Consider the following 25,539-nt stretch of genomic DNA (forward strand, 5'->3'; position numbering starts at 1 on the left):
CTCAGCACTGACCCTCCCACAATGCGGCACTCCCTCAGCACTGACCCTCCCTCAGTGCGGCGCTCCCCCAGCACTGACCCTCCCACAGTGCGGCGCTCCCTCAGCACTGACCCTCCGACAGTGCGGCGGTCCCTCAGCACTGACCCTCCCACAGTGCGGCGCTCCCTCAGCACTGACCCTCCCACAGTGTGGCACTCCTTCAGCACTGACCCTCCGACATTGCGGCACTCCCACCGCACTGACTCTCCCACAGTGCAGTACTCCCGCAGCACTGACCTTCCCACAGTGTGGCGCTCCCTCAGCACTGACCCTCCCACAATGCGGCACTCCCTCAGCACTGACCCTCCCACAATGCGGCACTCCCATAGCACTGACCCTCCGACAGTGCGGCGCTCCCTCAGCACTGACCCTCCAACAGTGCGGCACTCCCTCAGCACTGACCCTCCCACAGTGCGGCGCTCCCTCAGCACTGACCCTCCCACAGTGCGGCGCTCCCACAGCACTGACCCTCCCACAGTGCGGCACTCCCTCAGCACTGACCCTCCGACAGTGCAGCACTCCGAGCTCTGGAAAGGATGCCAGCCTATAGATGTTCAGTTTGGTTCCTGGGTTGGACTTGAACCTGGAAACATCTGACTCAGAGGTAAACACCTTGGTCCCACTGAACCACAGCCGAAGAATGTGCAGAGAAATACATTTTTATTAAAAATATACATATTACACACCACAACAATAGGGGAATGGGTTTGCTGAGAGTTGGGAGAGACCAAAAAAATTATGGGAGAGACACAGAGACACACACAGACAGACATAATCTCAGGCACTGCAGGAACCTTCTACAGTTTAAAAAAAACACACACAAACTCACATTGATGTTCACAAGGCGTATATGGAATGACAGTTGCCGTGAGTAACATTAGAAACAAACCCACAGTCCCAACCACACAACAACGCGGAGACATGGGAACACTTAATATACTTTTGTTCTCAGTTTGTAGTCTCTGCTTCTGTACAATATATATTTATATAAATAAAGTAACGTACAACACATCAGAGAACGCTGGTAGCATTTACTCAAGCGAGAGAGCTCCCTCGCTGTAACTTTCTGAACCCTTCTAGGATTTACCTCCTTTTGCAAGGTTTAGCCCCCTCCACCCAGTCCTATCTGTAGGGGGTCCCACACTGATACAAACTGACAGCCCCCACTCCCTCCTGCCCCTTCCCCACCTCAATGACTCAAGGCTGGGAGTTTGAGGCAGGCTCTGGGAGGTTTTATAGGCCTCGATTCCTGGACAGTGCTCCCAGAGTCACCGACCCCAACTGGGAACGTTCCCCACCATTTCCTTGAGCTCCCGAGGGCTCAGTGTCCCTGCCTCTGAGCCAGGAGGACTGGGCTCAAGTCCCTCCTGCTCCTGAGGGTGTGTAGTAGCATCTCTGAACAGGTAGATTAAAGAAAAGTTCTGAATATTGGCCGCTGTAATACCAATGTGGCTAATCCAATGCAGGAAGCAATATAGTTAACACTGGCTTCATCTGGAAAACAAGGCGGCCCCTGGGTCAGCAAACTGGTGATTGTCCCTTCCAGTTTAGGAGCAGGGATTGCTAAAGGAGTACAATGTTCTTATCTTTAAAAATACTAAAGGTACTGTGATTATAAAATACGCTTAAAACATGTCCATAGCTCACTGTCTCTTTTTTTTGGGGGGGGGGGGAATTAATTTCTTTCCCCTTTTAATTACCCCTCTCCTAAATATTGACCCCAACCAACAGGCAGATCAGCAGCTTCGTTAGTCAGACTGAATGTTCCTGTACCACCACCCTGTACCCTGTTTGGGTTGGAAGGCTTTTAATGTACAGGACCAAGCCTCTCCTGCAGCCCCACGAATAACCAGATTCTCACATCCCTCTGAGTGAGATCCTGACCTCCCAAACTGCAGGAGTAAGACTGATCGGTCAGGGAGTTAAAGTCTCAATCCATGGAGCCCTCACCAACCGAAACCTTTAATACGTGACAGTATGTGTGAGAGAGAGCGAGAGAGAGTGTGAGTGTGCGTGTGCGAGAGACAGAAAGTCAGACAGTATGCAAGAGACAGACAGACAGAGAGAGTGTGCAAGAAAGTCAGACAGAGAGATTGCGAGTCAGAGAGTGTGCAAGAGAATCAGACAGAGAGAGAGTGTGTGAGAGACAGAGAGAGAGAAAGTGTGCGATATAAAGGCAGTGTGTGAGAAAAACAGACAGACTGAGTGTTTGAGAGAGAGTGAGGGAGAGAAAGAGAGTGTGTGTGCGCGAGAGAAAGATAGACAGCGAGTGTGTGCGAAGGTCAGTGTGACAGAAACAGATAGAAAGACTGAAAGAAAGTTTGTGTGAGAGAGTCAGACAGCGAGTGTGTGAGAGACAGAGAGTGTGTATGACAGAAAGTCAGTGTGTGAGAGAAACAGACAGACAGGGAGAAAGAGAGTCAGAGAGTGTGCAAGAGAGTCAGTCAGACAGTGTGCGAGAGAAAGTCAGTGAGAGAAACAGACAGACAGACTGAGAGTGTGTGAAGAGTCAGACAGAGAGACTATGCGAGAGAGAGAGTCAGACAGACAGAGACAGAGTGTATGAGAGTCAGACAGACAGTAAGTGCGCGAGTCAGTGTGAGAGAAACAGACAGACTGAGAGTGTGAGCGAGAGTCAGACAGACAGACAGAGAGACAGACAGAGTGTGCGCGAGGGAGTCAGTGTGTGAGAGAAACAGATAGACTGAGTGTGTGAGAGAGAGTCAGATAGACAGACAGACAGAGTGTGTGTGAGAGTCAGACAGAGAGAGAGACAGACAGACAGATAGAGTGTGCACGAAAGAGTCAGTGTGAGAGAGAAACAGATAGAGAGAGTTTGTGTGAGAGAGTCAGATAGACAGTGTGCGAAAGTCAGTGCGTGAGAGAAACAGAGTATGTGCGAGAGAGTCAGACAGAGAGAGCATGTGAGAGTCAGAGAGAGTGAAAGCACAAGAGAGAGTCAGAGAGAAAGAGCATATGCGCACATGCGAGAGAAAGACAGAAACAGAGAGTGAGAAAGACTGGTTGTGAGAGAGTGTGTGGGAGACTGAGTGTGTATTAAAGGGGTATGAACATCTTTCCTGAACTCCAGGAGTGTGTTCAGAGGATGCTGACTCTCTCGCTGAGTCTCTGCACATCTCTGCTGCCTGAGCTAGCAGCAGAAGGGGGCTGTTTGGTGAGGTGGGGCAGGTACTGTAGGTGCTGTGCCTGGCTGCATTGCTCCCAGCGTGGGTCATCGCTCTCGTGGGTCAGGTACCGCTTTCCAATCTTGCACTCCAGCTCTCGCAAATCCAACCACGTCTGCTGGCCCTGTATCCGGGGCGGGGGGAGGGAATAGGAGGAGGAAATGTGGAGTTGTCAGAAATTGGACTCAAAGACCGTTCTCTTATTCCTTTGTGAAACTGAAAGGGCTGTCACCATCACAGTTGGGAAACAGATAGTTGGTGCACCACAGCCAGGTTACCCTCAATAAACACTTCCCCTTCCCAAATCATCCCCAATTTCTACAGTTATCCCCGGAATCCATCTATGGCCAGACTAAAGAATATGGGAATAGTACAGATAGAGTTAGATGGACCAAATGGCCTACTCCTTTGTGATCTGCAGAGGAATATCGATTATCCGAATTTCGGATGATCCGAAGATGATGTCAAGGTCCGGCAAAGCCCTTTGCAAAATACCTTGCAAAATGAAATGTTTGACAGTATGTCACCTTACTGGGCCGTTCATTTTAAAAAAAAAGGCAGAGAACATAAACACATCCGTGAGGCAGTGCTTCGGTCTTTCTAACAAGAGACTGAACTCGCGGAAACTGACAAATGCTCTTGCGATCGTTGAAGCCGTTCAGGACTTTGTTAAGTGCTCCCCTCGCCACTGCATGTCGAATGCTAACTACTGCTGCATTTTTAAAAAGTTTTCTCACGTTATCATTGCTTTATTTAGTTCCTGATGTGAAGTCTGTGTCTTCTTGTGCTCAATACATTAAAATTATAGATTTAAAAACATTCTCTGCTACTGCACAGCGTTAGATCCCGATGAAGGGCTTATGCCCGAAACGTCGATTCTCCTGCTCCTCGGATGCTGCCGGACCTGCTGTGCTTTTCCAGCAACACACTCCTGACTCTGATCTCCAGCATCTGCCGTCCTCGCTTTCTCCCAGCGTTAGATCAGCATGACTTTCCTTGTTTAAGGTAAAATCGATTATCCAAATAATCAACCATCCGGTCGAAATAGTGTCCGCCCATCTCGTTCGGATAATTGAGGTTCCTCTGCATTCCTCCCCCCACTTTCCTTTATATGGCACGGGAATGAAATAAGGAAGGGGGATTCCGGTGTACAATGCCACTTGTGCCAACTGACTCAGATGGGCCATTTGCATGGCACCAATCTCACAGGAAGGTTTCCACTGACTTATTCTTTCGCAAAACATGGGTATTGCTGGCAAGGTCAATCCCTAATTCAGCTTGAAAAGTGTGGCTTGTTCAGTAAATTCAGACGGAAGAGACAGCCCCAGTGCTGTGGGTCAGGAGTCACATGTAGGCCTGACCAAGCAAGGCTGGACAGATTCCCAAAAGGACATCGGTGAACCAGACAGGTTTTGATAAAAGGCAATGGTTGTCCCATGATCACCATCACCGAGATTCATCCGGCAATCACAGAGAGGAGAATTTGAACAGAATGGCATTGGGACATCAGAAGAGATGGGCGTAATGGTCTCATTCCATGCAAAATGGCCGAAGTAGCTAGCAACATGATGGGATTTAGCCAAGACACCTCGGGATGATCCTGTAACCCATCCGAAAAGGTGACGTTGCACCTTCAACCCTAAACTGAAGCAGCAAACTGCAGGGGGCCTGGGGGGAGGAGTTTTCAGACAGTGTGGCACTCCCTCTGTATTGTGCTGGGTCACCAGATCAGTTCCAACACTGGGGCTGAACACAGGACAATCTGAGGCACTGACCGACCTACCCCCAACCCCAGCCCCCAGGAGCCAAAAGGTTACCTGCAGGAAGGGGTGACTCAAAGACTTGTCCACACTGTATCGTTTCCTCATCTTCACCTGGAGCAAGTTGTTGATCAGATCAATGCCTTTAAAAAGGAGAGAGATTTCAGCTGATCATTCGCTTCCTCCTCCTTAGAGGCTTCTCGAACCGATGTTAGAGATTGGATTGCAATCCAATATACACAGCACACCCCCCATCAAACATTCCCAGGACAGGGACAACACTGGGTTTAGATATAGGGTAAAGCTCCCTCTACACTGTCCCCGTCAAATATTCCCAGGACAGGGTTTAGCACTGGGTTTAGATACAGGGTAAAGCTTACTCTACACTGTCCCCCATCAAATATTCCCAGGACAGGGACAACACTGGGTTTAGATATAGGGTAAAGCTCCCTCTACACTGTCCCCATCAAATATTCCCAGGACAGGGTTTAGCACTGGGTTTAGATACAGGGTAAAGCTTACTCTACACTGTCCCCCATCAAATATTCCCAGGACAGGGACAACATGGGGTTAGATACAGAGTAAAGCTCCTTCTACACTGTTCCCCATCAAACACTCCCAGGACAGGGACAGCACAGGGTTAGATATAGAGTAAAGCTCTCTCTACACTGTCCCCATCAAACACTCCCAGGTCAGGGACAGCACAGGGTTAGATACAGAGTAAAGTTATCTCTACACTGTCCCCATCAAACACCCCCAGGACAGAGACAGCACAGGGTTAGATATAGAGTAAAGCTCTCTCTACACTATCCCCATCAAACACTCCCAGGTCAGGGACAGCACAGGGTTAGATATAGAACTCCACCCCTCAAACCCCTCCCACCTTCTGCCTCACCTTCCTGCGAGATCTCCTTCCAGGGATTGGGTGGATACATGAATGCAGCGTTCTGGATCTGATCATTGATGTCCTCGTCCTCATTGAAGGGGAAGGTGCCGCTGAGGCTGACGTACAGGATCACCCCCACTGACCACATGTCCAGGGAGCGGTTGTAGCCTTTGTCCAGAAGAACCTCAGGTGCCAGGTAGGCCGGGGTGCCCACTACCGAGCGGCGAAAGGATTTCTCGCCGATGATTCGGGCAAAGCCAAAGTCACAGAGTTTCACCTGGGATCAAAGGGAGAAGGGGGAGTCACAGAAGGTGCCAAAGGCAGGGCTCAGAGGAATGGGATGGATTATTCATCGACTGAGTTTACAACAACAGGCCATAGTTATTGACTCCGCCTCTTCTGGAGTCACATGATCCTGCTTTTATTTCCCAATCCCCAGAAGATATTCCGTCGCTTGGAGACGTCTCGATTTCAAAATTGTATTCAAACCAAGTCTTGCTTGGCATTTGAATAGCATCCAGCTCTTCCCCCTCAAACTGGTACGAGGCTTTTTAAACAATAATTTATTCACAGGTTGAGGGCACGACGGCCAGCCCAGCATTTAGATTAGATTAGATTAGATTACAGTGTGGAAACAGGCCCTTCGGCCCAACAAGTCCACACCGACCCGCCGAAGCGAAACCCACCCATACCCCTACATTTACCCCTTACCTAACACTACAGGCAATTTAGCATGGCCAATTCACCTGACCCTGCACATCTTTGGATGGTGGGAGGAAACCGGAGCACCTGGAGGAAACCCACGCAGACACGGGGAGAACGTGCAAACTCCACACAGTCAGTCGCCTGAGGTGGGAATTGAACCCGGGTCTCTGGCGCTGTGAGGCAGCAGTGCTAACCACTGTGCCACCGTGCCGCCCACTGCCACCGTGCCGCCCACACCGTGCCGCCCTTACTGCCTATGGGGCAGTTAAGAGTCAACCCCATTGCTGTGGGCCTGGAGTCACGTGTAGGCCAGACCAGGTAAGGATGACAGTTTCCTTCCCTTAAGGGTATTAGTGAACCAGATGGGTTTTTCCCCCAACAATCGATTCATGATCATCATTAGACTCTTAATCCCAGATTTTTAATTGAATTCGAATTCTGCTGTGATGGGATTCGAACCCACCTGGGTCGCTAGATTAACAGCTCGGCAATAATACCACCTCCCCTTATCATCAGTTCACCATTGGTCAAGGTAACCCTGGGACTGAGCAGAGGGGGTTAAGGCAGGGTGCTCCCCCCAATGGCCAAATCCAGAAGTGCAGGCCAGGTCAGTCCCAATCCCTTCCTTCGAGTTCTCCTGCTGTGCTTGCAATTTGTTCAGCGGAACGTAGGAATCTTTGGTTCAGCCCGCAAATGTTGGCCATGCCTAATTGCCCCTTGAGAATTTGGTGGCCTTCTCAAACCCTGGAATCCCACGGTGCAGGAAGGGAGGCAGCTCCAGATCAAGACGGGTGTGAGTGGCTTTGAAAGGACCGAATGCAGGGATCATGCAAGGTGGCCATTCTGGGAAGGTCAAGGGGGAACGTGGGGGTGTGGAAGGCAGGCACCTTGGGAAGGTCAGGAGAAAATGTGGGAATGGAAAGCAGCCATCTTGAGAAAGTCAGAGAATGCAGGAATGGAAGGTGGCCATCTTGAGGAGGTCAGAGAATGTGGGGACGGAAGGTGGCCATCTTGAGGAGGTCAGAGAATGTGGGGATGGAAGGTTGCCATCTTGATCACCGTAGTGACCCACCTGAGGGAGGGGCTCAGCTGACGCCAGCAGCACATTTTCTGGTTTGAGATCACAGTGCACAATGTTCTTGAAGTGTAGGTGCCGGAGGGCAACAAGGATCTGTGGAAACAGAAAGAAAACAACTCAATAAACAGTGCCATCTTGTCAGTCATCCCCTTGGGCTTTCAGTCTAAGTGGCTTATCACTGCTTTCTGTCCCACTGTGGCCTAGACATTCAGATTTAACACGTAACACACCCATATTCCAACATCCAGGTTTACTCAAAAACACTAAAGGATGGGCTGGGGCTGGGGTTGGAATGTTAATTCAAATAGGGCACAGTCCCCCCCCTCCCACCTTTTTTTTTCTGATCACTCTCCCATTTGTATGTATTGGCCTCAATATTGGCCTCAAATGAAAAGCCACATACAGCAGACAATGTGGTGAGGAAAAGCTAAATTCCATCTTGGACCATTCAGGATTTGGTACCCCAAAACAGTGGTGGATTGGTGCTGTTTCCCCCATGGCCCTGTCTCTCGCTCTGGTTGTAACAGGAGGCAGGAATGGCCTAGTGGCATTATCATGGGATGGTTAATCCAGAGACCTGGGCCCATGCCCTGGGGAGGCAGGTTCAAATCCTGCCCAAGCTTAAGTTAAACAAACAAAATCTGGAATTAAGAGTCTATTTCCCCAATTGTTGGGAGAAACCCAATTGGTTCACCATCCTTCAGGGAAGGAAACTGTTGTCCTGGTGTGGGCCTACATGTTACTCCAGACCCACAGCAATATGGCTAACTTAACTGCCCTCATTGGCAACTAGGGATGGTCAATAAATAATGGCCTATATAATGGAGTGAATAAAAACAATTCCCTCCAGCTCCCTTGAGATCTGGATACAAGTGTAGATGGGTATGTTTGCAAACATCATGAGAATTGTTGCAGCCATGGATAATGAAGAGGATTGTCAAGAGATACAGATTGGAAGATTGGGCAAAGAAATGGCAAGGTGGAGCTTTAATCCAGACAAATGTGGGTAAATAGGCAAAGTCTTTTCCCTGGGGTTGAGGAGTCCAGAACTAGAGGGCATAGGTTTAGGGTGAGAGCGGAAAAATATAAAACAGACCTAAGGGGCAACTTTTTCACACAGAGGGTGGTATGTGTATGGAATGAGCTACCAGAGGATGTGGTGGAGGCTGGTACAATTGCAACATTTAAAAGGCATTTGGATGGGTATATGAATAGGAAGGGTTTGGAGGGATATGGGCAGGGTGCTGGCAGGTGGGACTAGATTGGGTTGGGATATCTGGTTGGCATGGACAGATTGGATGGAAGGGTCTGTTTCCATGCTGTACATCTGTATGACTCTAAATGCAAGAGTGAAGTGTCCAATGAATGGCAGGACCCTGAGCAGCTTTGATATACGGGGGGATCTTGGGATCATAGTTCCCTGAAAGTGGCAGCACAAGTGGATTAGATGGTAAAGGTGGCATACGGCATAAGTTTCCCTCATCGGTCAGGGCACTGAGTATAAAAGTTGGCAAGACTTTAGTTAGGCCACACTTGGGAGTATTGCATGCAGCTCTGGTTGCCACACTATAAGGAAGGATGTGGAGGCTTTGGAGAGGGTGCAGAAGTGGTTTGCCAGGATTGGAGTGTATGAGCTATGAAGAGAGTCTCGACAAACTTGGATTGGTTTATCTCGAGCGTCGGAGGCTGAGGAGCGACCTGATAGAAGTTTATAAAACTATGAGAGGCATAGATAGTCAGGAGACCTTATCCCATGGTGGAAATGTCAAAACTAGGGGCCTCAGGTTTAAGGCAAGAGGGGGAGACGTTTGAAGGAGATGTATGAAGCAAGTCTTGTTTTTACACAGAGGGTGGTAGGTCCCTGGAATATGCTGCCAGAGGAGCTGGGAGATACAACAGCCACATTTAGGAGGCATTTAGACAGACACAGGCTGGGAATAGAGGGATGCGGGTCAGGTGCAGACTGGTGGGATTAGTTTAAAATGGCATTGTGGCTGGCACAGACACAGTGGGCCGAAGGGCCGGTTCCTGCAGTGCACCACGTTTTAACGTTGCACTCTTGCAATTCTGTTATTTTTTTGGCAGATCCTTACTTCACTAATGGTGCAGGTGATTCCAGTTTCAGCTCTATAATTCCCTCCCTCCTCCTCTCTGAAGTTCCCTAAAGATTGTGTTGATGACTCATGGTGTTGAATTAGAATTAGATTCCCTACGGTGTGGAAGCGGATCCTTTGGCCCAACAAGTCCACACCGACCCTCCGAAGAGTAACACACCCAAACCTATTCCCCTACCCTATTTTTTTTTACCCCTGACTAATGCACCTAACCTACACATCCCTGGACACTATGGGCAATTAGGCAAAAGTGAGGACTACTGAAGGACTTTTGCCCGAAACGTCGATTTTCCTGCTCCTGGGATGCTGCCTGACCTGCTGTGCTTTTCCAGCACCACTCTAATCTCAACTATGGGCAATTTAGCATGGCCAATTCATCCTAACCTGCACATCTTTGGAATGTGGGAGGAAACCGGAGCACCCGGAGGGGACCCATGTAGACACGGGGAGAATGTACAAACTCCACACAGTCACCCGAGGGTGGAATCGAACTTGGGTCCTGGTGCTGTGAGGCAGCAGTGCTAACCACTGAGCCACCGTGCCACCCACAAATGCCACTCCATTATGTTGTGGAGCATAAATACTGGCACAGACCAGTCGGGCCGAATGGCTCTTTTCCCCTCCCTTCTCTCTTGTGAGAATACACAAACGGCGCCACCAAAATCTACAAGTTGTTGTAAATGAAATCAAACTGTTGCAATAAAACCAAGCTCCTCTTGGGGACGATGTAGAGCCACAGGTCTCAGCTGCACCACCTGCTGGGATAAAGCAATACTGCAGCTAATTAATTTGGCTGCTCGCTGGATTCATTTATTTTAAAATATAAATACAAATCCTTGAAATGATGGGAGTGGAAATTGTAGATTATGGAAACAGTTCAAACGGGGGAGGGGGGGGTTTGGGGAAAATGGGACAGGAGTAGAGGAGACTGAGGGGGCGATGTGACTGAGTTGGATTTAATTACGAGGGACATCGAAGAAACATTTAGCCATGACTAGGGGTTGTGGGGGGATGGGTTTAAGGTGAGGGGCAGGAAGTTGAAAGAGGATGTCAGGAAAAACTCTTTAGAAACCCTCAAAACATTTAGGAAGCATTTGGATGTGCACTTGTGACACCAGGGCTACGGGCCGGAAAGTGGGATTCAAAAGGTTGTTTTTGACTAAAGCAGATTAGATGGGCTGAAGGGCCATTTTCTGCGCTATAGACCTGTGGGATTCAAAAGAATTGAATCCCTGCAGTGCGGAAAAAGGCCATTTGGCGCATCGAGTCCACATTGGCCCTCCATAGAGCATGCCCACCTCCCCCATATATCACCCATCCAGCCTGCACATCCCCTGGACACTATGAGTCAACTTAACATTGCCAACTCATCCTAATACATCTTTGGACTGTAGGAGGAAACCCACACAGACACGGGGAGAATGTGCAAACTCCACACAGACAGGCTGGAATCGAACCTGGGACCCTGGCGCTGTGAGGCAGCAGTGCTAACCACAGAATCACCATACAACCTGTAAGTGCAAGTGAATTGAATTAGTGCTGTTTGGTGATCGTTGGTTGGAATAGGTACGTTGAGCCAAATGGCCTGCTTCTCTGCTGCCTGACTCTGAACACGCAGCAGATAAGGAATCCAGTCGGTTACCTGTGTGATCATGAACTTGGTGATCCTTTCCGGTAGCCGGCCCCTCTCGCTGGACAGGATCATTTCCAACATGTCACTGTGAAGCTTCTCCATGACGACAAACACCTTCTCGGGAGTCTCGAACATGCATTCCAGGTTGACCACTCCAGGGTGAGACAGGCCCTGTGGACAGAGGAGGGAGAATGAGGGCAGGAGGAGGTTACCCCAGCAACGAGGCGGGGGGGGGCAAAGATAGGTCCTGCCAACCCGCAGCAGAGATGGCATTTAATGGGGCAATACAGGAAAAGATAGATAAAAGATGTCAGCCGTTCAGGAGTATCCAGCTACTTGGGAAGTCCATCAGGAAGGTGGCAGTGAATTCTGGGAAGTCGGTCAGTCCTCCGAATCCCTCCTGGCCCAGTCGCCTTCAGTTGAGCGTTTGAATGGAGGAAAATTGGCAGGAAACCTATCGCCAGTCAGATCAACACTATGCCATAGAGCACCGGAAAGACGGACAGAAACAGACCACCCCCTGCAGCCCCTCCCGTTCAGGGGCCAATCTGCCGTACGGGTGACCACCCCCAGCCCCGAGCTTACCTGTAGGATGGCCACCTCATTGCGTAGCTGGCTCTCCTGTTTGGTTGGGAAGCGTAGTTTGTCAATGACTTTGATTGCTACGTCCCGCCCGGTCTCTCTGTGCTTGCCTGGGAACAAAGAGCAGGGGATAGGGGTGCGAGGGAACAGTCAATGTGTTTGAACCACTGCGGGGAGGCCAATCAGCCCACTGCACCCATGCTAGCTCTTTGAAACAGCCGCCAATCCGAGTTGCGTCAATTCTAGAGCTTTCCCTGTCTAGATATTTATCCAATGCCTCCCACCCAGGCCCAGGGCAGGTAAAAACCAGGCCCAAGGCAGGTAAAAACCAGGCCCAGAGTGCAAGGTTTCTGTCAACAAGTATTCTTTAGCAGAAATGGTGGAGATGGGTACAATTCCAACATTGAAGAGATTTGGACAGGTACATGGATAGAAAAGGTCGAGAGGGATACGGGTCAAATGGAAGTAAATGGGATTGGTTCAGTTTAGGAAACCTGGTTAGCAAGAACGAGTTGGGCCGAAGGGTCTGTTTCAATGCTGTATGACTCTATGAACCCACTACCCCACACACGCAAACGCACATGCAGACAGACATGCTGACAGACACAGACACACGCGCAGACAGACAGAAACACACGCAGACAGGCATGCTGACAGACACACACACACACACAGACACAGACATGCTGACACACACACAGACATGCTGACACACACACACACACACACAGACATGCTGACAGACACACACACACACAGACACACGCGCAGAAACACACAGAGACAGGCATGCTGACAAGACACACACAGACACACACACACACACACACACGCGCAGACAGGCATGCTGACACACACACACACACATGCTGACAGACACACACAGACAGGCATGCTGACAAGACACACACACAGACACACAGAAACACACAAAGACAGGCATGCTGACAAGACACACACACAGAAACACACGCAGACAGGCATGCTGACAAGACACACACACAAACACACACAGACTGGCATGCTGACAAGACACACACACACACACACACACACAGAAACACACAAAGACAGGCATACTGACAAGCCACACACACACACACACACACAGAAACACACACAGACTGGCATGCTGACAAGACACACACAGAAACACACGCAGACAGGCATGCTGACAAGACACACACACAGAGAGACAAACAGACACACACAAACATTCAGACCTGCATACAGACACACACACACACACACACAGTCAGACAGACACACACACACGCGCACACAGAAAAGCTACAGATCCTGTTAAATACAAAATTGGACCAAATTTCTTCATTTTCTAACTTTACAAAGTCAACAATTTCCATGACCACCTGTGTGTGTCCCAAAGCCACGGTCTTGTGGCTGGAGTTGGTATCTCATCCCCTACTCCCTGAGCAAACCTGCAAATATGGCATCAGACTCGGAGTTGGGTTTGACATTGTTCATGCAGCGTGGCATCAATGGCTAGGCCAGTATTAGTTGCCTATCACTAAGAGCTGACCGCATCCCTGTGGGTCTGGAGTCACATGTAGTCCAGAGGGCAGATTTCCCTTCCTAAAGGGCACTGGATGGAGTCTTACAGCATTCACTTGGGCACCTGGAGTCCCAGTACAGTGACACTGCCACAATGCTACTGTCTCACTCGGTTGAACAAGGGAATTGTTCTGAGGGGGATTGGATGCTTTGTTATACGCCAAAGTGGAAGAACGGAACCAGGACTGGAGATAGCGCCACATGAATGCCAGTCTGCACTGTCTGGATAATCTCACCTCCATAAACAATCCCAAACTGGCCTGATCCAAGCACCTCGTCTGCAAAGATCTGGTAGACAGTCGCAATATCCTGGCGGAAGGAAAGCAGAGTGAGAGGAACAGGCAGACAGAATGCAAATACCTCAGGGAGGGAAGTCCGAGGGATACTCTACAGGAGTTTCCCTGCAGGACAGGGATGGAGAACGATCACTTTATACTGTTCCAAATCAGGGACAGCACGGGTTAGGTACAGAGTAAAAGTCCCTCTACACTGTCCCCATCAAACACTCCCAGGGACAGGGACAGCACGGGGTTAGATACAGAGTAAAGCTTCCTTTACACTGTCCTCCATCAAACACTCCCAGGACAGGGATGGCACGGGGTTAGAGACAGAGTAAAGCTCTCTGTACACTGTGCCCATCAAATAGTCCCAGGACAGGGACAGCACGGAGTTAGATACAGGGTAAAGCTCCCTCTACACTGTCCCCATCAAACACTCCCAGGACAGGGCCAGCATAGGGGTTGATACAGGGTAAAGCTCCCTGTACACTTTTAAAACTGAAAACAGAGTAAAGCTCTCTCTACACTGTCCCCATCAAACACTCCCAGGACAGGGATGGCACGGGGTTAGATACAGAGTAAAGCTCTCTCTACACTGTCCTCCATCAAACACTCCCAGGACAGGGATGGCACGGGGTTAGATACAGAGTAAAGCTCTTTCTACACTGTCCCCCATCAAACACTCCCAGGACAGGGATTGTACGGGGTTAGAGACAGAGTAAAGCTCCCTCTACACTGTCCCCATCATATAGTCCCAGGACAGGGACAGCACGGAGTTAGATACAGGGTAAAGTTTCCTCTACTCCATCCCCATCAAACACTCCCAGAACTGGGACAGCATAGGGGTTGATACAGGGTAAAGCTCCCTCTACACTTTTAAAACTGAAAACAAAGTAAAGCTCTCTCTACACTGTCCCCATCAAGCACTCCTAAGGCAGGTAACAGTATGGGATGAAATACCAAGTGAAGCTTCCTCTACGCCGACCTTTCTACATTAAACTGGATCTCCCATGACTGAGACACTGCCACCCCTCTGGCAATTTGTGCTGTCGGTCTGCCCAGTGGCGATACTCACCACATTCTCCAGACTCTGACTGTTGGGCACGGAGAAATTGACTGAGGCCTGTCCTGCAAAGCGAAGCAATAAAAATCCCGATCAGTGACACAGCCGGCGAATGAGCACGGGGACAGGTCGGCTGGCCTGAGCTCAGATTGGCACTGCCTTACCACCTGGGCAGGGGGTAAGAGTTGTCTTTAGGCAACCATGGCCCCCTCCCACACCCGAGGGTAAACAGGCTTCTTGTCCCTGAGCCACCAATTCAGGGGCAGCAGACAGTGGAAGACTGTGATATCCCCCAGGGCCCAACAGTTTGCCAGTACCTCTCCATTCATCCATCAGGAATGGCCACTTGCGTCATCTACAGGGACACTGCAGGGAACCCACCGTCTCTCCCCTTGAGTGGGGGCCATGGGGTGAGGGGTCAGCTGTACTGAACCAGGCCACTGGTGTGCCATGTGGGCAGGGGTCCACCCGCCCTGGGCATTGCCAAAGGCGAGGCCGATAGAGTCAGCTCCCATTTTGAAGGGCAAGGTGCTGGCCTTCCGGTTCTGAGGATAGAGGTTTCAAATCCCACTTGAGCCCATTAGGCAAAGTGTAGTGCCTGAGGGAGTGCCGCGTCGTCAGGGGTACTGATGTTTGGGTGCAGCTGCTCACCCATGTCGATGCCCCCACCGGCTGTGGGTCCTCGAGGGACAGCACTACCCTGGCCAATATTCGCCACTCAGGAACCATCACCGAAAACAGATTAATTGACGGCGATCAGATCATGTGGGGGTATTGCTGGGTAATGCGATTGCAAAAGGCGCTATGTAAATGCACACTTTTCCGTCACTTAAAGAGAGAGCGTGAGATAAAGGATAACATTGATGTGGATACAAAGGGCTCACTAGATGTATTCCTGAGCCAAAAGTCTTATCCCTGGAGGAGAGATGGAGCAGTTAAGAGGCCCGTACTCACTAGAGTTTAGAAAAATGAGAGGAGATCGAAGTGAAGGATAGAAGATGCTAAAGGGGATTGACACAGTAGATGTGGAGAGGGTGCTTTCTCATCTGAGAGGTTGTAGGTATAGGATAAGGGGGAGCAGCACGGTGGCTCAGTGGTTAGCACTGTTGCCTCATAGTACTAAGGACCTGGGTTCGATTCCACCCTCGGGTGACTGTCCGTGTGGAGTTTGCACGTTCTCCCTGTGTCTGATTGTGGGTTACCTCCCACAACCCAAAGGTGTGCCGGTTCGGGTGGATAGGCCATAGGAAATTGCCTGCAGGGGCGGCACGGTGGCTCAGTGGTTAGCACTGTTGCCTCACAGCGCCAGGGGACCAGGTTCGATCCCTGCCTCGGGCGACTGACTGTGTGGAGTTTGTACATTCGCCCCGTGTCTGCATGGGTTTCCTCTGGGTGCTCCAGTTTACCCCCACAATCCAAAGATGTGCAGGTTAGGGTGGATTGGTCGTGCTAAATGGCCCGTAGTGATTAGTGCATTAGTCAGGGGTAAGTGTGGGGTGGGGGAATAGGTCTGGGCGGGTTGCTCTTCGGAGGGTCGGTGTGGACTTGTTGGGCCGAAGGGCTTGTTTCCATATTGTAGGGAATCTAATCTAAAGAAAACATGCGCAGGCTGGGCGGGTTAGCTGTGGGGAAATGCAGGAATAGGGGGTGCAGTGGATCTGGGTGGGATGCTCTTCAAAGGGTGAGGGCAGACTCGATGGGCTGAATGGCCTGCTTCCACACTGGGTTCCAAAGAGCTGTGGAAATTGCTAGTCCAGAGTGTGGTGGATGCTGGGACATTGAGTAAATGTAAGGAAGAGATATAGGCAGATTTTTAATTGGTGAAGGGTTATGGGGAGTGGGCAGAAAGTGGGGTTGAGGCCGAGATGAGAACAGCCATGATTGTATTAAATGGCGGAGCAGGCTTGGGATGGGCTGAATGGCCCACTACTACTCCCAGTTCTTGTGATCAGCTCAGTGCTGCCACTTAACAGGCCTACAAATGGAATTCCTGACAAATCAAGATCATCAAAGTGGTTGTAGAGCCAACCTCATGTATCCATTTGCAACTATCCCCCAGCCCCCAGCATGGGACAATGTGGGGAGGCAGCGAGAGAGGGGGGGGGGGGAAATGGAGTAGGTGCTCTCTATTTTGCACTTGCGACCCAATCAAATCAAACAAGGAGAGACAAGAGACGTAGGAGCAGGGAAACTGAAAGAGTGAGTTAGCGTCCCCTGGGTCACTCTGCAGATCACTGGCAAGAGAGAGTGTGGGGACATATACAGTGGGCTGAATGGCCTCCTCCAATGCTGTCCTGACAGTGACCTCTGGAAAGCCAAGGGAGAGCTGGAGGACACGATGGTGAACGGGAAGGTGGAGAAGCTCAGGCTCTTACTGTGTGGGGTCTGCTCCTGGGGGTCCTGAGTGTCCTGGAAGATGACAGGTTTCAGTGCTTGCCGGATAGCTGCTTCCCAGGCCTTGGCCTCCTCCACCCAGGAGACGCTGCCCGTATCTCCAGATCCCGAAGGTGGGTGCGAGGCAGGATTCTCGCCCACAAAGTACACCACGTTGCCTGTCCGGATCTCGAAGCAGTGAGGGATGGTCGCAGAGTTCTCAGCAGGTTCCACCCCCAGGATCTCCGAGAGAGGGATCTCCTGGACAGGCAGAGAGGACGGCGGGAAGGGGAGGGGTAGAAGGGCGTGGGGGGGGGGGGGGGGGGGGGGGGGGAAGGGCGTGCGGGGGGGGGGGGGGGGGGGAGGGCGGGGGGAAAACAGTAGAAAACAGATCAGACACGTCTGGACTCTAACCCCTACTTTTTGAAACCGACAGAGTAAAGCTTCCTCTACTCTCTGAAACCGACACTGTAAAGCTTCCTCTACTTTCTGAAACCAACAGTGTTAAGCTTCCTCTACTCTCTGAAACCAACGTAAGTAAAGCTCTCTCTATTCTCTGAAACCGAGTAAAGCTCCCTCTACTCTCTGAAACCGACAGTGAGGTGCCCTCCACACTATCCCCATCCAACATCCAACATCCCAGGACACACACAGCCCTGATTAGAGATGGTAAAGCTCCCTCTCCTAATCCCTACAAATGGCTCAGCTCTAACCCCCGAGCGCCAGCCACTCCTGCATCAATGTGATTGACTTCCTTCCCCTGCCCCAGTACCACCATCCCTTTGACAACTTGGGGCTGAGTCAGCCTCTGGGATCATGTGCATGGTGGACAAATTTCCTGAAGGCTGGATTTTGTCCAAGTAACAGGGGAAAACGAAATTTCAGAGTCAGAACGGTGCGTGACCTGGATGGCGAATTCGCAAATGTGCTCAGACCTTGCACCCAGCGCTCTCTGGGGGTTTGGAACTTACTTTCACAAGGAGCCTCACTGAGTTGCTGTAGTGTCCTGTGAAATCAGTGGTGGAATGTTGCGGGGGGGGGGCGGGTGGGGGTGGAGGGGGGGGTGGTCAATGACCAGGTTAGCATTAACTGCCCATCCCTAATATCTCTTCAATAGACTGGTGGGATGTGGGCATCACTAGCTGGGTCAACATTTATCCCCATCCCTAGTTGCCCCTGGAGAAGGTAGTGGGAGCGGCCTTCTTGCAGTCTACCTGCTGTGGGTTGACCCACAATGCCCTTATGGAGGGAATTAGAGTCATAGAGATGTACAGCACGGAAACAGACACTTTGGTCCAACCCGTCCATGCCGACCAGATATCCCAACCCAATCTAGTCCCACCTGCCAGCACCCAGCCCATATCCCTCCAAACCCTTCCTATTCATATACCCATCCAGATGCCTCGTAAATGTTGCAATTGTACCAGCCTCCACCACTTCCTCTGGCAGCTCATTCCATACACGTACCACCCGCTGCGTGAAAAAGTTGCCCCACTGAAGGAAAGACAGTATATTTCCAAGTCAGGATGGAGTGGGGGGCATCTTGTTCCACGTTCCCATGTATCTGCTCCCCTTGTCCTTCTAGATGGAATTGGTTGTAGTTTTGGATAATGCAGCCTTGGTGAATTTCAAATAAAACAATCATCCAGATTCCACCCCTCCAGTAAACCTCGCTTAAACCCCTCCAGGCTTCAGAGGCGTCAAGATGTTGCATCTCGACGGGAGTACTTGGCCTATAATGTCGTTCACACACAAAGGCCTTACCTTGTAATACTTATTTCCGGTGTCATTGTGAAACAGGGTGATGCACTTGCAGTCCAGTCTCCAGTAATGCCTCTTCCGCTGCAAGAAGGCAGGAGAGAAGGCAACTGTAGGTCACTGAGCAATAGCTGCTTGGACAAGACACAACAGACAGAACGACCCATCAAACTCAAACTCAACAGGAGAAAATGGAGAGGATCCATTGGAGGTCTGCTCAATGCGGATCGGTTCCAATGGGAAGGGGGTGGATCCTTCCATCCAGCAGGGAGTGGATTCACTGCAATTATACCCATTGAGAAAAGGATGGGCCCCTGGGAAGGGAGTGGGTCCACTTGACTCTGACTTGGAGAAGAAAAGCTGCAGGTCGGCCGGAATGCCATCAAAGGTGTGGAGGATCCACGAAACCTCTATCCAATGGATCCACTGGAAATCTGTCAAATCGTAAAGAGGTGGATACACTGGAATGCCATCCAAGGCACAGAGGATCCACTGGAATTCTGTCCAATGGAAACAGAATTGATCCACTGGAACATCATCCAAGGAAACGACAGAAAATATCCAACGGAAAATGGGTGGATCCATTCTGTCAAGTAGGAAATGGGGTGGGCCCACTGGAATTTTTATCCCAGGAATGGAGGATCCACCATTTTTTTATCCAATGGAAAAGGAATGGATCCACTGGAATGCCATCCAAAGAATGGGGGATCCACTGGAATCCCATCCAACAGAAAATGGGTGGATTCACTGGAATGCCACCCAAGGAAAGGGAAATCCACTGGAATTTCTATCCAAAGGGAAAGGTATTGATCTACTGGAATACCATCTTAGGGATGGAGGATCCACCAAAATTCCATCCAATGGAAAAGGAACAGATCCACTGGAATGCCATGCAAGAGAAAGGGAAATCACTGGGAAGTATTCCAATGAAATGCCATCTAAGGGTAGGTGGACCCTCTGGCATTCTGTCTGACAGGAAAGGGCCGGGTCCATTGGAAGGTCATCCATGGGAAGGGGTGGGGCCATTGGAATTCTCCCCAATGGGGAGGCAGTGAATCCACAGGAATCATTTCCAATTGGAGCCAAGGGCTGGGTCCAATGTAATTGCATTGACTGGCACCTGAACGAGGAGGGGCAGAGGGAGCCAGCGTCATGGAAAACCCAGTGGGGAGCCCACAGAGACACTCACCCCCCACCCCCAGCTCCAATTGGAAATGATTCCAGTGGATTCACTGCCTCCCCATTGGGGAGAATTCCAATGACCCCACCCCTTGGATGACATTCCAATGGACCTGGCCCTGATGCCCCAGTCCACAGGTAATGGGAGGGACTGGAAATGCCAATGGCAGGAAGGGGGGGCATACGCAAGGGAAGCGAGGTGAAACCCCCCACCCCCCCATAAAAACCAAAGGTGCGGGGGGGAGGGGGGGGGAAAGCGGGTCGCGATATGACTGAGACTAGGTTCCTTTTACCAGCGCATCCCTGTTACTGTAGTGAACCACCCAACCCTCTTTCAGGGTGGTGCTGGATTTCCGCTTGGTCTGCTTGACAGACTGTACCACACGCATCAGGGGGATGTTGCTGGCCATGGGATCACTGGAAGAGAAGACATGGAGGTGAGAGATTCCCCATTCCTGTCACCTCCCAAACAAAACGAGAAAGAATCGATGTACTCGTTTTAAAGCAACCAATTCTGCAAAAACAAAAGGGGGGGAGGGTAGTGATCCATTCAGAGTAGCCCGATCACTGTAGTGAGGGCCATCTGCTCAAGTGGCTGGCTTGCTAGGCCATTTGAGACGCTGGTGAGCAGTCAGTTACCCAGTGTGGGACTGGAGTCACATGTAGGGCTGACGGCAACCCAGCTGGAGTTTTGAAACAGCTCCCATGGCCTTTATCCCACGGCAACATTCAGAGGTGACCGGATTTACTGAATCCAAATTTCCCATCGCCCCCCCCCACCAAACACACACACACACATACACACAGTCACAGACACACACACACACACACAGACACACACTCACATACTCACTCACAGACACACACTCACTCACTCAGACACACACTCCGTTACTAGGCCATGACTACCCTCCTTCACTCACTGAGTAGACCCTCGCTTCTGAATTCCAGAGGTTCTGGGTGGGGGGGGGGGGGGGGGGGGGGGGGGGAAGGTGAGCTAAAGTCCCACTTTAGGGTGAGAATACAAAAATCGAGACTGGCTCTGAAGGATGCCACACTGTTGGAGGTGCCATCTTTGGATGGAGACATTACATTGAGGGTTGATGAAGGGCTCCTGCCTGAAATGTCGATTCTCCTGCTCCTCGGATGCTGCCTGACCTGCTGTGCTTTTCCAGCACCACTCTAATCTTGGCTCTAACTTCCAGCATCTGCAGTCCCCACATTACACGGAGGCCCTACCTGACCGTCTGGGTGGATTTTCGCACTGTTTTGGTGTGTATTGTGCTGTTGTCACTAACTATTCTTCGAACGTTTGCGTCACAGGTAGACAGGGACGTGGAAGAAGGCGTTTAGCACGCTTGCCTTCACAGCATTGGAGTTGAGACGTGAGGTTGTACTGGATGTTGGGGAGGCCACTTTTGAAGGACTGTGCGCTGTTCCAGTTGCCCAGCGATAGGAAGGATATTATTAAGTTGGAGAGAGTTCAGAAAAGATTTACCAGGATGCTACTGGGGACTAGAGGGTTTGAGTTATAGGGAGAGGCTGGATAGGCCGGGATTTCTTTCACAGGAGCATAGGAAGTTGAGGGGTGACCATATAGAGGTTTATAAAATCAAGAGGGGCACATGAATAGCAAAGATCTAGGGTAGGGGAGACCAAACCTCGAGGGCATAGGCTTAATGTGAGAGGAGAAAGGTATCTGAGGGACAATGGTTTCACACAGAGGGTGGCTCATATGTGGAATGAACTGCCAGAGGGAAGTGATAGATTCAGGTACAGTTACAACATTTAAAAGACATTTGGATAGGGAAGTGGATAGGAAAGGTTTAGAGGATTATGGGCCAAATGCAGGCAAGTGGGACTAGTTCAGTTTGGAAAACTTTATCAGTATGGATGAGCTAGACTAAAGGGGCCTGTTTCCAGCTGTATGACTCTCATCCAAGTAATCCACAGACCCACATCCTATTCCAAGGACCAGGTCAGATGGTGGAATTTGAATTGAGTGGAAAAAAAAACACTAGAATTAAAAGTCTAACGATGACCGTGAAACTGCTGCTGGATCTTGTAAAGACCCATCTGGTTCGTTCATGTCTTTCAGGAGAAGAATCTGTTGTCCTTGCCTGGTGCGGCCTACATGTGACTCTAGACCCACAGCAACATGGCCGACTCTTAATTGCCCTGTGAAACAGCCCAGAGAGCCCGTGCATCCAGGGACAAATAAGGATTAACAATAAAGGTTGGCCCAGTCAGTGTCACATCGTGCGAGCCAATTGAATAAAACTATTCCAACAACGGGGCTACTTCTCACGTCCAAACCAATACTGTTTGACCGAACCAACATCACACCAAAAAAAACTTCACCAGTGATCAGCCGCATGTTGCTGTGTGGGATCTTGCTCTGCACCTCCCAGCTGTGGCTAAACTTGAAAACCGGCACTACAGCATTCTGGGATACCAATGGTCCTCCAAAGGTGCCACAGCAACACAACCCTCTCCCGTCTGAAGCACATCGACCAATTTACCTCATCATTCTGTTGGGGCTGTCGTCATCGCCGGGGTAACCATTCTCCGAGCGGTGGCTGGGGGTGGTCGGTGATTCGTCAAAGTCGTCCATGGTCAGGGTTTTGTCCCCGTCGCCGTCGTCTGTAACATCCTCCATATTTACGTCCACATCAATGCCAGGGCTCATCACATCTGAAAAGGGACTGGAGATTCAAAACTTCCGCCCGAGTCCGAATCAGGCAGAAAATTCCTCAACAGTTCCAAAAAAATTAGCCACTTCAATCTGAATGGACCAGGATTCTCATTCAGGAGAAAGACCAACAGGCCATGGTGCCTGGAGGTGCTGTGGACGACAAAGATGTTTACCTCAGAGTACAATGGGACCTTGATCAGTTGGACTGAGGAGTGGCAGACGCAGTTTAATTTAGATAAATGTGAGCCGCATTTTGGAAAGGTAAATCAGTGTGGGACTTATAAGTTTAATGATAAGGTCCTGGGGAGTGTTGCTGAACAAAGACACCTTGGAGTGCAGGTTCATAGCTCCTTGAACGTGGAGTCGCAGTTAGATGGGATAGTGAAGGCGGCGTTTGGTATGCTTTCCTTTATTGGTCAGTGCATTGAGTACAGGAGTTGGGAGGTCATGTTGCGACTGTACAGGACATTGGTGAGGCCACGTTTGGAGTACTGTGTTCAATTCTCTGCTGTAGGAAAGATATTGTTAAACTTGAAAGGGTTCAGAAAAGATTTGCAAGGCTATTTCCAGGGTTGGAGGATTTGAGCTACAGGGAGAGGCTGAATAGACTGAAGCTGTTTTCCCTGGAGCATCAGAGACTGAGGGGTGACCATATAGAGGTTTATAAAATCATGAGGGGCATGGATAGGATAAAAAGAAAAGGTCTTTTCCCTGGGGTGGAGTCCAGAACTAGAGGGCATACATTTAGGGCGAGAGGGGAAAGATTTAAAAGGGACCTAAGGGGCAACCTTTTCACGCAGAGGGTGGTGCATGTATGGAATGAGCTGCCAGAGGAAGTGGTGGAGGCTGGTACAATTACAGCATTTAAAAGGCATCTGGATGGATACATGAATAGGAAAGATTTAGAGGGATATGGGCCAATTGCTTGTAAATGGGACTAGATTAGAGTATCTGGTCAGCAGATATCTAATCTAGTCCTGCTCTGATTTGCCTTTCCAAAATGCAGCACCTCACATTTATCTAAATTAAACTCCATCTGCCACTCCTCAATCCACTGGCCCATCTGATCAAGATCCCATTGTAATCTGAGGTAACCTGCTTCGCTGTCCACTACGCCTCCACTTTTGGTGTCATCTGCAAATTTACTAATTATACCTCTTACGTTCACATCCAAATCATTTATATGACAAAAAGCAATGAACCCAATAACGCACCGTATGGCATTCCACCAGCCACAGGCCTCCAGTCTGAAAAGCAACCCTCCACCACCACCCTCTGTCTTCTGCCTTTGAGTCAGTTCTGTATCCAAATGGCTAGTCCTCCCTGTATTCCACAAGATCTAACCTTGCTCACCAGTCTACCACGAGGAACCTCGTCAAACGCCTTACTAAAGTCTAAATTGATCACATCCACCACCTTGCCCTCATCAATCCTCTTCGTTACTTCTTCAAATAACTCAATCAAGTTCATGAGACGTGATTTCCCATACACAAAGCCAGTCAAACAGAAAGCATGGAGTACAGTCACTTCTCACCCCCGTTGACGATTGATTCGCCTAAGCAGTCATTGGGCACTTTCTCGGAGCATCGTTTGTGGCAGTTGAACTTGCAGTCTGTGGGTTGGGGAGAAAACACAACAAACGGAAGGTCAGACCACAACTCCCTAACGAAGAGGCCGCGCAGTAAATCCTCGGTACCCGCCAGTTCACGATTCGTGAATTCGCCAATCTGTGGCAAAAAAAAAACTTGGCAAAATTCACCACTTGCGGGCAAAACTCTCATATCTGCGATTTTTAACCTATTTTCAAATGAGCTCCGCACTCGCGAATTTCACCACTCGTAGAGGTTCTCAGAAACAGAACCCTCACGCACATGGACTGTATTTCATTTTGTTAAAATGGAGAGGCAACAGCCTAGTGATAGAGTCACACAGCACAGAAACAGACCCTTCGGTCCAACCAGGCCATGCCGACCCATAATCCCAAACTAAACTGTCGCTGGACTGGTAATCCAGATAATAGTCTGGGGACTCTGGGTTTGAATCCTGCCACATCAAATGATGGAATTTGAATTTAGTTTAAAAAAAAAATCTGGAATTTGAAACGTAGGAACATAAGAACCAGGAGCAGGAGTAGGCCCTCTGGCCCCTCAAGCCTGTCCCACCATTCAATAAGACTATAGAACATAGAACAATACAGCACAGAACAGGCCCTTCGGCCCACGATGTTGTGCCGAACATTTGTCCTAGCTTAAGCACCCATCCATGTACCTATCCAATTGCCGCTTAAAGGTCACCAATGATTCTGACTCTGCCACTCCCACAGGCAGCGCATTCCATGCCCCCACCACTCTCTGGGTAAAGAACCCACCCCTGACATCGCCCCTATACCTTCCACCCTTCACCTTAAATTTATGTGTCCTTGTAACACTCTGTTGCACCCGGAGAAAAAGTTTCTGACTGTCTACTCTATCTATTCCTCTGATCATCTTATAAACCTCTATCAAGTCACCCCTCATCCTTCGCCATTCCAAAGAGAAAAGGCCTAGCACTCTCAACCTATCCTCGTACGACCTATTCTCCATTCCAGGCAACATCCTGGTAAATCTTCTCTGCACCCTCTCCAAAGCTTCCACATCTTT

At 50.0% G+C, this 25,539-nt stretch overlaps 1 protein-coding gene across 1 annotated transcript in view; it reads right to left on the bottom strand.

Annotated features, from left to right (window-relative positions):
* Positions 1 to 682: 682 nt before the first annotated feature.
* prkd2 (protein kinase D2) overlaps positions 683 to 25,539 on the bottom strand; it is a 121,749-nt gene continuing 96,892 nt past the window's right edge. Inside the window, exons 6-18 of the mRNA XM_043680868.2 lie at positions 24,435 to 24,512; positions 22,728 to 22,899; positions 20,499 to 20,622; positions 19,033 to 19,110; positions 17,271 to 17,529; positions 14,908 to 14,960; positions 13,791 to 13,863; positions 11,986 to 12,092; positions 11,410 to 11,571; positions 7,648 to 7,746; positions 5,880 to 6,147; positions 5,042 to 5,127; positions 683 to 3,348 (exon numbers count right to left, since the gene is read on the bottom strand). Coding sequence (XP_043536803.2) covers positions 3,139 to 3,348; positions 5,042 to 5,127; positions 5,880 to 6,147; positions 7,648 to 7,746; positions 11,410 to 11,571; positions 11,986 to 12,092; positions 13,791 to 13,863; positions 14,908 to 14,960; positions 17,271 to 17,529; positions 19,033 to 19,110; positions 20,499 to 20,622; positions 22,728 to 22,899; positions 24,435 to 24,512 — 1,769 coding nt within the window. The 3' untranslated portion in view covers positions 683 to 3,138. The remainder of the gene's footprint in view (positions 3,349 to 5,041; positions 5,128 to 5,879; positions 6,148 to 7,647; positions 7,747 to 11,409; positions 11,572 to 11,985; positions 12,093 to 13,790; positions 13,864 to 14,907; positions 14,961 to 17,270; positions 17,530 to 19,032; positions 19,111 to 20,498; positions 20,623 to 22,727; positions 22,900 to 24,434; positions 24,513 to 25,539) is intronic.

This window comes from Chiloscyllium plagiosum, unplaced genomic scaffold, assembly GCF_037043375.1.
Source record: "Chiloscyllium plagiosum isolate Xiang-an unplaced genomic scaffold, Cpla_swu_hap1 HiC_scaffold_47, whole genome shotgun sequence".
NCBI lineage: Eukaryota > Metazoa > Chordata > Chondrichthyes > Orectolobiformes > Hemiscylliidae > Chiloscyllium > Chiloscyllium plagiosum.